Source organism: Dipodomys merriami, unplaced genomic scaffold (assembly GCF_024711535.1).
Source record: "Dipodomys merriami isolate MVZ:Mamm:240054 unplaced genomic scaffold, mDipMer1.0.p SCAF_38, whole genome shotgun sequence".
In the NCBI taxonomy this organism is placed as follows: domain Eukaryota; kingdom Metazoa; phylum Chordata; class Mammalia; order Rodentia; family Heteromyidae; genus Dipodomys; species Dipodomys merriami.
Window position 1 is genome coordinate 5,427,605 of NW_027205381.1, and position 12,598 is coordinate 5,440,202.

Below are 12,598 nucleotides of genomic sequence, written 5' to 3' on the forward strand. Positions count from 1 at the left end.
TGCCCTGCCAGACTTGGACTTGAGATTTGATCCTAAGCATGCCACGACAGACAGAAGGTTGTGCTTACCTTCCTAATAGCTCCTCTGGCCACTCTGTGGAGCCCAGGGAGTGTGGAGGCAGGGAGATTGGAAGCTGGAAGTTGGGGACCTTGGGGAAGGGAATTTAGTAATATGCACAAAGGCTGGGTCTGTTCCAAGGGTCTGCTGGGCCTGCAGCCTTGCTTTTTGTGCTTCCTGTGGAGCTCAGTGGTGGTGGCATGCTTCCTTCTGTAAAGTGCATGTGATCCACAGCCTTCCCAGGTGCTCAGAGGCTGCCCGAGTGTGGCAGACCCAGGGCCTGGATACCAGCCCCATGCCACAGCAAGGCCGCTAGTCTGCTCTGACCTGTCTTGGAGATGCCCAGGCCCTGTCATTGATTCCTAACATCTTAGAAAGGTATCTTTGTGGTGTCAGTGACACTTTAGTGGCCAGGAGCAGGAATGGTGGCTCTAACACAAACCTCAAAGAAAGTCTGTTCCCAAATGTCTCTGTGGAACATCTCTGCAAGATTACAAACCATGCCAAATTGAAATTCCATTCTTTTTTACTCACCATTTTGACCTACTGTCATCTGGGCTGGGTGTAGTGGCTCAGCACTTTTAATCTAATCACTTAGGAGGAAGAGATCATGAGGATCTCAATTTGAAGATAGCTAAGGCAAAACAAAACACAACAAAATAATCCCCCAAAGTAGCTATTTCCTATCTAAATTAACAAGCCAGGAATGGTGACTGACACTTGTAATTCTAGCTATGTAAGATGGATCATGGTTTAAGGTTAACTGAAAGGGGAGAGGGAGAGGTGGAGAAACAAAGAAAAAAAGAAAATAACTAAAAAGGAAAAACAAAAACATACTTTAAACTATATACTTTAAATTATCATTAAATGATTTAGAGTATTTGACACCTGGTCAATACTATATGAACAGTCATTATATTCTATCATTTAGGGAATAATGACAAGATTAAAGTTTGTATACTCCCCTCATCATGAATATTTGGCCACAACTCTACTTCCAGCTTTTTGGTAGTTAATTGGAGATGAGTCTCACAAACTTTCCTGCCAGAGCTGACATTGAAGTGTGATCCTCAGATCTCAGCCTCCTGAGTAGCTTGGATTAGAGGCGTGTGTCAACAACACCTGGCTTAAATCTATGGATCTGGGCTGCACCAGTACATGAGATCATCAACTAACTGCACAAGCTAGCAGAACAGGCCAGTCTCACCTGTGCTAGGGTTCACAGAGACAGGTATTCTTAATTGAGACAGCTTGTCTCAATTCAGAGGCCATGCCCCACTCATTTCCTGTGGGTTCCTAGTATCTTCTATGGCCATGGAGAGCAAGCTGTGTTGGATGAGGCTTTCTAGGAGTGAGAGCCCTCAGAACCTCAGAGTCAGGGAGTATCAATCATATACAGAGCTCCCAGAATCCTTGAATGGCTTAAAGTTAAAGAGTCCAAATTTCCAATTAGAAAATGAGAGATGGGGGCTGGGAATGTGGCTTAGCAGTAGAATGCCTGCCCAGCATAAATGAAGCCCTGAGTTCGATTCCTCAGTACACACAAACAGAAAAAGCCAGAAGTGGTGCTGTGGCTCAAGTGATAGCCACTTGAACAAAAGAAGCTAAGGGACAGTGCCCAAGCCCTGAGTTCAAGCCTCAGGACTGGGAAGGAACGAAAGGAAGGAAGGAAGGAAGAAAGGAAGGAAGGAAGGAAGGAAGGAAGGAAGGAAGGAAGGAAGGAAGGAAGGAAGGAAGAAGAGAGAGAGAAAGGGAGACACCGGAAGGGGTGACACTGACCAAGATGCATTATACTAATAAATTGATACATTGAATAAAATCCCCTTTGCATGACTAGTTTAATAGTAATAATAATAACAATGAAAACCAAGAAGAAAGAGTTCTGTGAACCATGGACTGTGGGAACTACAAAGCTTTGGAAGGACTGGAAGCAGCTTCTGCCCTCTCCATCCCTGCCTTCCCTGGAGCAGCCTCTGTCATCTCCATCACTGCCTGCCTTGTGGCAGCCTCTGCCCTGTCCATCCCTGCCTGCGCGGTGTACTTACTATCTTCAGTGATCATGCCCCAGCCACTTATCCAGCAGGGCCTATCTTGGAGCAGCTTCGTGGCATTGCTTGGGACGCAGGCTGGGAAGACGTGGGAGTTGAACTCCACAGGCGTATGCATCTGCATCAGGACAATGTCACTCCCCTGCCGGTGGAACTTGTCATAATCTGGGTGGACAATGAGCTTATACACTGTCTTCTTCAAGCTGTAGTTGGTGGGATTGCTTAGCTGGTTGTAACCTAGCAGGATCCGGTAGTCAGATGGCCTTTGGGACCTGTTTGGGGATGTCTGTTTTGAGTGCCAGGCTGACTCCCTGACTGCCCAGCAACCGGACCTCCTCCCCATCATATCAGAGTTCCTCCTCCCCTAGTATCATGACATTCTCTTGAGGTGAGGTGGATTGCTGTCTACAGCCTCAGGGCATTTCTCCTTTGAGGACTTCTTGATGGATTTTCTAGCATACTCAGAATCCAAGGATGAGAGAGTCTTATAGCTAGACAGGAATATTTGAGGGTACGTCAAACTGAACCCACTTATCTTGGTTCATTTCTAGTCCTGATGAGGCCCCCTTTAAGGGCCAATTGTCCAAGACCCCCTTTCCAGTCCATCATCCTCTCACCAATTTCAACAAGAGCTGCCCTCTGTCTAAAACATGTTCTCAGCAAGTACTTTCAGGGTATGGAAAAGTCCATGGAACGTTCCTATTTCCTGCACATGAGTGGCTTGCACACCACATGTTCTTCTCATGCAGTCATCCTACCTAGACCCCTCAAGACCTGACTCTGTTTCCCTAAGGCCCACCTGCTTTGTCTTTGCTCCAGATAGACCTGGTGCACCTATCTTGACACACCTTCAATGCTGGTCACTGGAGCTGTGTCTACGCCTCACTCTCCTGGTGGGATGAGAAGCTTCCAGATAGGTCTTGTACTTTCCTCACAGGCAGTGTGCATAGGGTCTGGCACTCATGGATGCTGAATATGAATGGAGCCTGTGCAGTATGCATGTCCAAGGACAGGACAGAGTCAAGAGCTAAACCAGCCTGTGGACATCTCCTGGGACTGTCACCAAAGGTCCCCTGAGTGCAACAGCCTTTTGATTCGTAATGTTCATGGGAGATTTAAAAAAAAATTGGAGGTGGTACCTTTTTGGAACTAAAGCTTGTTTGCAGTATTTGCACATCACTATCACCAGCACACTATCATGGAGGGCAGGGTGTCTCCGGGGTGAGAGATGAAATTTGAGGTGACAGGACATGGATAGGAGTCAGGTGATAAACAGAGATAGTACCCCAGGTCACACTGATTCAAAATCATGAGGATTCATGATTCAAATCATGAGGATTCCTATGGGGGGAAACTGTCCTAGAACAACACCTGGAAGGAAAAGGCTGAGCACCCTTCATCCCTTCTCACCCCACCTTGTGCCTCTCTCCTGCAGCCCTTTCTAGCAGCTGGGCCCTGGGCCCTGGAAGACGCACCTCTGGAAGCAGTGGGCTGCAGATGTTACCCAGTATCTGTCGATGAGGGCTGCGCCACAGATGTGGCTGCCATGATACAACAAACTAGCCTGCCATGGCCACCGTTCCGAGGCTGCCTTCTGACCACTCAATATCTTCCCAGAAAATCGGCTCCTGCCACATACTGTGGAGACAAATCCAACTGTGAGGTACCTGCATTTAGGATTCCAACCCTCAGTGGCTCCAACTATCACCATCAATGGGACCAGAGGAGACCAGGGCCACACCACTCTCTTCCCAGGTGGAAATATAAACCCACCTCAGCCTGAGACCATCTCTCAAGGAAACCCGCCCCCACTGTAGTCTAGGCTGGGCCCATCTCTTCTTAAATCATATTTAATAAAATAAAGGGTGCAGCCCTGTTCAAGGGCTGACTAAAGGATGTTAAGGCTCAAGATCTTATCTTTTATCAGCCCAAGGGCATATCTTTTTTTTTAATTTTTATTTTTTATTGTGAAAATACTGTACAGAGGGGTTACAATTACATGGGCAAGATAATGAGCATATTCCTAATCAAGCATTGTAGCCTCCTCCTTTGTTTCCCCTTCCCATCCCTTCCCAGCCCCCCCCCCCCAAAGTTGTAAAGTTCGTTTTCGACATGACAACTTGTACTTCTCATTGTTGCAACGGGTCGCCCAGCCAAGGGTGTGTCACCACCTAGCCAGGCGTGTGCAGTCCTGGGGCTTTGTGCTGAGAAGGCCAGCAGGAGCGAGGGAACCCTTTTCCTTTAGCTACCATGGCACCCCACACCCAAGTCTGAAGGCCAGGACCCCCCAACCACCTGCTTCCCAGAGTGTAGAAGGGACGGCCAGGCTGGCAGACATAAGGGCCACACCCTGGGCCAGCCCTGCCCTTGACCACTGACCTTCTGACGAGGATGATGAGGGCTGGGCAGGGTGGGCGGGTAGCGATTGAAGGCTCAGGCTGAGCAGCACCGCGAACAGCGCACAGGCCCCCGGCCCACTAAGGCCTGAGTGCTGCCCGCCAGCGCCCCCCATCGGGCCGGTCAGCAATGACGCGTCGACGGCTCGCGCGGCCAACTGCTGCTGTAGTCTGTCCCCGGGCCATATCGCCCCTCAGAGGGGCTGGAGAGGAAAGGGAAGCCCACGCTCCCATCCCCAGCCTGCAGCAGGCTGGCAGCAGAAGCAGGGGTCTCAGGGCCTCTCCCTCTGACCTCTAGTGACACAGGTTCTAAATGGCAAGGCACTCACATTCCAGAGTTCCTTTTTCCTTTTTTTGGGTCCGGTCGTGGGGCCTGAACTCTGGGCCTGGGCGCTGTCCCTCCGCTCTTCAGCTCAAGGCTAGCGCTCTACCACTTGAGCCACAGCGCCACTTCTGGCTTTTCTCTTTCTGCTTATGTAGTGCTGAGGAATTGAACCCAGGGCCTCAGGCATGCAAGGACAGCGCTCTACCACTGAACCACCTTCCCAGCCCCACATTCCAGAGGTTCTAAGAGTATCATCCGGTCATAGTATCCACTCCAAATGCAAATCTCTCCATCCAAACTAAAGGTGACTGTGTCCTCAGCTCAAGGCTCATCATCTGAACCATTGACATCAGCAGTAAGAAATCCACAGCAGAAATCCACTAAATACTGCTCTTGAGCATTGTTCTTCAGTGTAAATATCACAACTGTTTTGTGGTGCTATTTACATACATACATACATACACACATGCCATACATACATAATGTATCTCAGCCAAATTCACCTTTGAGGGGGGCGCTGGTGGCTCATGCCTGTAATCCTAGCTACTCAGGAGTCTGAGACCTAAGGATTGTAGTTCAAAGCCAGGCTAGGTAGGAAAGCCCTTCAGATTCTTATCTCCAGTTAACACCCAAAAGCCAGAAGTGGAAATGTGGATCAAGTGGTAGAGCACTCTCCTCGAGCTGAAGAGCTGAGGGACAGTGTCCAGGCTGGGAGTTCAAGCCCCATGACTGACAAAAAGGAAAAAGAAAAAAATTCACTATCTCTATTACTCTTTCTTAACGCTACCTTTTTCATCATTAGTGGGTTTCATTATGCTTTTATTCTATATATGTATATACATGGGTATATGTATGTATATATATATATATATATATATATATAATTCCAGTTATATACATTATCATTCTCTCCTTTCTGGTCCTCCCTCCCACTGGTTCCCACAATCAAACAGCTCCTCTTTCAAAATTGTATCATCATCATCATCATCATCATCATCATCATCATCATTCTCACTATCATTATTATTATTATTTCAGTCTAGATTCCACAAATGAGTGAACACAGTCTTTACCCTCTGAGATTGGCTTATCTCACTCAACATGATGATCTCTAGTTGCATTCATCTTACTAAAAGCAGCATGATTTCATTCTTTTTTATGGTTAAATAATACTCTGTGTGTGTGTGTGTATGTATGTGTTTCCTCATCCATTCATCTGTTGATAGGCACTTAGGCTAGGTCCATAACTTGACAACTGTTACTAGTACTGCTATAAACACAGGTGTCCAGGTATCTCTATTTCATGACTTTGATTCGTTTTGGCCAGGAGTGATATAGCTGGATTATATGGTAACTGTTTTGTTAGGGTTATTTTGGTTGTTGTGGGTTTTCTTTTTTTTTTCTTTCCAGTACTTTGGGATTGCTCGGAAGGTGTTCTACCATTTGAGCCATGCTTTCAGCTACATTTAGTTTTTTCATGAACTTCCATGTTGCTTCCCATCGTGACTGTTCTAATTTACAAGTGTTTCTTTTTCCCTACATCCGCACTACATTTGTTATTTGTTTTCTTGAAAATTGTCATTTTGACAGAGGTGAGATGAAATGTCTGTGTTGTTTTGATGTTCATTTCCTTTATGATTAAGAATGTTGAACATTCATTTTTTTTTGGTTATTTGGAACCTGTTCTTTTAAAAACCATCTTTCCAAGAGGCTTCTTGTAGCCAATACACACTGGGTAGCATCCAAGTCTTAGACTTTGAATCTCCAATTAGTCTGGTACCTCCAGACATAGATACAAAGAGCTCACACATGATGAAATCAAGATTTCTAAGGATAAATCTCTTTCCTTAAACAATAATCTCCTTTGCTTAAAGTATTCATAGGAGGAAAAACTCATCATAGTCATGGACTCTCAAACTCTCAAGGGGAGGAATTATAAAAGGATGTAAGTTATTGAGGTCTCAACCTAGAATAAAGTCAGTGTTGTTGAGAACAAAGAAAATTGATTTGTGTTTTTGTTTTTTGTTTTTTTTTTTTTTGGTCTGTGCTGGAGCTTGAGCTCAGGGCCTCACACTCTGGCCATTTATAGCTACCATTCTACCACTTGAGCCACATCTCTACACATGTCTTTTTGCAGGTTAATTGGAGATAAGAGTCTGACTCCAGGCTGTCTCTGAACAATGATCCACCAGATACTAGCTAGGATTATAGTGTGAGCCAGTGATACCTGGCTTAAACTTACTTTTGTTTTGTCTGTGAGACTGGAAAACTATGTTACGTCCAGGAATAACAAAATCTACTAGAGAATAAAAAAGTCGAAAAAATTGAGATATGCTACTTGTATGACAGTCCCGTGGGCAGGCAGGCAGGCCAAGGCTGGGCTGGTGAGAGGCTAAGTGAAGCTAGTGTTCTCACCTGCAAACCGATCTGCCAGGAGGGTGAGTGCCAGGCCCAGCCCCAGCCCCAGCTGACAGGTGCTAAAATGTCCCAGTAACTACTGCTCCCTCTACCTTAATATTGACTCACTGGGAAACTCACCCAACCCTGCACTTTATTATTCTTCCATTTTCTTGTCTTGTCTTTTTGCTGGTACTAGGGCTTGAACTCTGGGGCTGGATGCTCTCCCTGAGATGCTTTTGCTCAAGGCTAGTGCTCTACCACTTGAGCCACAGCACCACATCTGGCTTTTCTGAGTAGTTTATTGGAGATAAGAGTCTCAGGGACTTTCCTGCCTGGGCTGGTTTTGAATTGCCATGCTCAGATCCCAGCCTCCTCAGTGATTACAGGTATAAGCCACCAGGGCCACTTTCCTATTTCCCTTTTCTCCAGGAAAAAAGGTTCTCTGCATTTTACCATAAGGTGGCAGCAATAGGCTGTTTTGATATCACCTTGACCAGCTTGCATCCTTCCACCCAGGACCTAAAATTATGTCTCCATAACTTGTCACCCAACAGCCTCAGTTTGCTTGTGGACTCCATATCTTCCCAACTGCCTACATGTCTCAGGCTCCCTTTGGGGAATCCCTATTTTTCCTGGACCACTGTTGAATGAGAGCTTACCCTCTGAGAATCCCCTTCAGAGTGTGGGGACTTTGGAAAAACTTTTTTTTGTAGCTGTGTGACATAACTTCCTCATTCTCCCAAATGTTCTGCAAACTCCAAGACAGAGAATGTGTATGACCCTTGGTTGGTTCTAGGACCCATCAGGAAACAGCAAGTGATGATGACCTGTCTAGCTGGACTGCTGTGTCCTGAAGCTTTTGTGAGCCCCTCCTCTTCTTCAGCTATAGCGAAAGGGATGGCAAAAAAGAAGTTATCCCCTTCCATTCTGGTGAGATGTTGGATAGACGGAGGCAGATAGCTACACTGAGCTGGCTCCATCTGTGCCCCTTCACAGGTGGGGCCTTCCCATGGTTCTTGGGGGTAGTGTGACTGAAAGGCCTTCACAAGTATTAGCCTTCAGATGTGACAGTGTACACACTATCTTGTTATTTTGAATAAAGGGTACCCCCTCCATTTGTATGTCATCTGTTCTTTGGGGGTTGCTCCAGGGCACTCAGGTCATTGGTGCTGAACATAAAGGATCCTTCTCTCTTGTCTCTGTTATAATTTAAGAAGCCTTCAGCACCTGTCTTGATAGAGCAGGTTCTAGGTAGCAGCAGGTAAGCCTGGAGGACAGGGGCTATTCACTCCTGTCGGCATTGTCAAGGCACTCTGGGTTCCCAGGATGGGTTAGATAAGCCAGAAATCAACATCTTTTCTCATGTTGAAAGCTGCTTTTCCATAACTAGTATATGTCAGAGACAAGTAGAAAAGGTCAGATAAGTTGATGTTAGGTGAAATGAACCCCAAGATAAGGATTGAAATGGTTTTTCTTTCTTTCTTTTTTTGGGGGGGGTCTGGTCGTGGGGCCTGAACTCTGGGCCGGGGCGCTGTCCCTCAGCTCTTCAGCTCAAGGCTAGCGCTCTACCACTTGAGCCACAGAGCCACTTCCGGCTTTTTTCTTTTTGCTTATGTGGTGCTGAGGAATTGAACCCAGGGCCTCAGGCATGCAAGGCAAGCGCTCTACCACTGAGCCACCTCCCCAGTCCTGGTTTTTCTTTCTTGTGATTGTTTCTAACATATTTATAAGATGATTTCTTTGCTGCTTTGTTCCTCCCCCATGGTATAACCCCTGCTTTCACTGTATTTGAAGTTGGTATAATTTGTTATGGGGAAGGGAAAAAACAAATCGTTTAAATAGTGATACAGGTGGACCCATTGCAACAATGAGATGTACAAGTCATTATGTTGAAAAACGAACTTTACAACTTTGGTGGAGGGGTGGGGGGGGGAGAGTGTGGGAGATGGGAAGGGATGGGAAGGGGAAACAAAGGAGGAGGCAACAATGCTTGGTAAGAAATGTATTCAATACCTTGCCGATGTACTTTTAACCCCTCTATATGGTATTTTCACAATTAAAAAAGAAAAAGAAAGCTGCTTTTCCAAGATACAGTCATCTCCAAGGTGATTCCTATATGAGGTGAGCCTTGCATCAGCTAGAGGCCTCTGGGCCACTCTGATGTCTCCCTGGTCAGTTGGGCATGGTTTGCTTGCACACTCCAGGGCATGTAAAATAAGTACTGTGGAGGGCCATGCTGAATCTTGCACAGCTGACATGAATTCTGTTGATAAAGCAATTGACTACCAAAGAAATATCACAGGTGCATTTCCAGAGAACAATTTAGCATTCTTATCCCTGTCCCTGTCCTACTTGAATACTGGAAATGGTAACAAGACCCTCAAGAAGCAGACAGCAAATAAGTGGTAGGCTGGTCAGAAAATGGAATGCTGTAGAGAATACTCATAGAATGAACTACATCTGCATATGTCAATAATAATGGCCTGAAAGGCAGGATATTGAATTTAAAATGCTAACAGCAGAATGAAGTGACAGTACAACACCAGACATAAATCAATGCTGTATGTAGTTTGGAGATGATCAAAGTGAGAGCTCAACAATACTAATGGGAAGGGCATAGAGGTAATTCAGGACAGAAGCTGCCTCTGGGGAGGCAGAGAAGAGAATGGGCCAGATAGTTTTTTTTTTAAAGCTAACTGTACAATAAATGCTTTGTTATATGAAACTATACAGGGCTGCGAAGGTGGCTCAATGGTAGAGCGTTTGCCTTGCATGCATGAGGTCCTGGGTTCGATTCCTCAGCACCACATAAGCAAAAAAAAAAAAGCCGGAAGTGGAGCTGTGGCTCAAGTGGTAGAGTGCTAGCCTTGAGCTGAAGAGCTGAGGGACAGCACCCAGGCCCAGAGTTCAGGCCCCACGACCGGACCCCCCCCCCAAAAAAAAGGAAACTATACAATGTCCAATCACAGGTTTCATCCATATGGGGTTTCACACTTTTGCTTAGCCTTTTACTTAATTAAGGCTGTACTCCTACTACTTGAGACATACCTCCTCTTCCATCTTTTTTCTGGTTAATTGGAGATAAGAATCTTGTGGATTTGTTGACTATGGCTGGTTTCAAACCACGATCCTCAGATCTCAGTTTTCTGAGTATCTAGGATTACAGATGTGAATCACTGGTACTTGGCTTCAGATTTTTTGGGGATGCAGGGGAGGGAGAGTCCTGGGGCTTGAACTCAGGGTCTGGGCACTGTCGTTGAGCTTTTGTGTGCAAGGCTAGCACTCCCACTTGAGCCACAGCTCTATTTCTGGCTTTTTGGTGGTAAATTGGAAATAAGAGTGTCACAGACTTTCCTGCCTGGATTGGCGGCTTCAAACCAATATTAACTTCCTAGGATACAGGTATGAGCCACCAGCACCCGACAGTAGATGTTTTTTTATATAGTGTAAAATATATTAAAATGAGTCTGAAACACTATACGAAATGATTGGGAGCAAATATGGCAACATGTGAGCATCTGTTAAGATAGGTCATAATGCTAATAAAAGACGAAAGTGCTGTGAATAACCTTTAAAGTTAAGTGAACGAACAAAGCAAATTTTGAGTGTGGACTAAGCAATAAAGAACTCAGCAAGGTGACATGATGTGTGACTCATGTAGAAGATCATAGCATGAAGAAGGAGGGATGGAGACACCTCCTGGTCAGGGACAGGAGCAAGCTAAAGGATCCAGCCAGGGACCAGCATGCTCGGCAGAAGGATTCTAGGGTAGTCATGGACCGGGTAGGCATGGGCTGTGTCGTGTTGAGGAGAGGTGGGGAGGAAGACAGCTGCTTGCTTTGCACACAGGATGGCTTTAGGGCTTTCTAAGCCAGATCAGCAGATGGGATTATTTTGATTGTTTTCCAGAGTCTATGGTCAGAAGCAAAACATGGTCATAGGCTAATAGAGTAATGAAGCTTTCCTTTTTCTTTTGAGATAAGGTCTTTCTTTACCCCAGGCTGGCTTCAAATTTATAGTCCCCGTGAGAGCTGGGATCACAGGTATGTGTGACCATGCACGGCCTAAACAGGCTTTCCAAAAAGATCAGGTGCTAAAATCAAATCAAATAACTATCACCCAAGTAAGTGAACAAATAAAAAGTCCAGTGAGTGTCCAGTGGAGACAGGAAGATAGCCATAGTGCTGTGTGTACAGAAAGAGTGAGCATGGCTACCCCAAAACAGGAGACTGGTACGCTGCTATAGAAAGGAGGTACAAATGCTTCCATGTTCCCTGACAGCCCCCCAACCTGTCTCAGGTGCTAGCAACTATTTATCCATCGATTCCCAAACTAACTAGGCACTGTGCCAAATGTGGAGTAGAAATGGGGCACAGATGTCAGAAAAGACAGCCCCAAACTTTGGGAGCTCAGTATGTAGAAGGTCAGAGCTGTAACTGATCAAATGAGAGAGAGGGTGGAGGGAAGAAGGAGAGAGGGACCTGTGGGAGGGTATCTATGGGATCTATGAGAATTACTTTATATAGAAATAAATATTACTCAATGAAAAAAATCTAAGTTGAACCAAGTTGAACAGCCAATACTCCAACATTCTTAACATGCTCAGATAATCTGCTTTCAATATGGTCAAGATCTGCAGGATCATGGGGTCAGTTCTGGAAAGCATTGTGCATCATCTGTTAGCAGAGATTAATTCAGAATGTGTCTTTGGAAGAGCAGTCCTGTCCCTCCATCTGGCTCATTGGAGGAGCCCACCCTCCACCTCCAGGCAACCTCAGACCACAGCCACCAGAGTGATGCCTGTTCTGTCCTGGTAGGTGCTGAGTTGCTCTTGTTGCTCTGCTGACTACCTGGCTCCCTTCTTCCGGCCACAGCCAGCATGGCCCACATGCAATGTTGCCAATACAGTGCCAGCTAGGTCCCCTACGGCTCTAGCTCTGCTAAAATTAAGCTCTTTACTTGAAATTCCATCCCTGTATTTTGCTCTTGTTTAGATTTGTTAGTCTTAAGGACAATTGTGTGTGTGTGTGTGTGTGTGTGTGTGTGTGTGTGTGTGTGTGTGTGTGTGTGTGTGTGTGTGTATGTGTTCAGGCTTGGATGTAGGGCCTCGGTGCTGTCCCTGAGCTTTTTTTGCTCAAGGCAAAAGCAGACCTGGCTCCACTTCTAGCTTTTTCATGGTTAATTGGAGACTTTATTCTCATGGACTTGCCTGCCTGGGCTAGCTTCAAACTGCAATCTCAGACTCCTGAGTAGCTAAAATTACAGGCATGAGCCACAAACTTCCAGCAGGCAAGCCTTTTTAATATTCAGTCTGGCATTGACCTGTGTGTCTGGTATTGATGGTGTGCTGGTGGGCACAGGACAGACTTAGC

The 12,598-nt window shown here is 45.9% G+C and overlaps 1 protein-coding gene across 1 annotated transcript in view; it reads right to left on the minus strand.

Moving 5' to 3' along the window:
- Positions 1-12,598, minus strand: part of LOC138804971 (serine protease 40-like) — a 39,703-nt gene that overhangs the window by 3,627 nt on the left and 23,478 nt on the right. The window contains exons 3-4 of the mRNA XM_069989558.1: positions 3,581-3,743; positions 2,103-2,377 (exon numbers count right to left, since the gene is read on the minus strand). Of these exons, the coding sequence (XP_069845659.1) occupies positions 2,103-2,377; positions 3,581-3,743 (438 nt within the window). The remainder of the gene's footprint in view (positions 1-2,102; positions 2,378-3,580; positions 3,744-12,598) is intronic.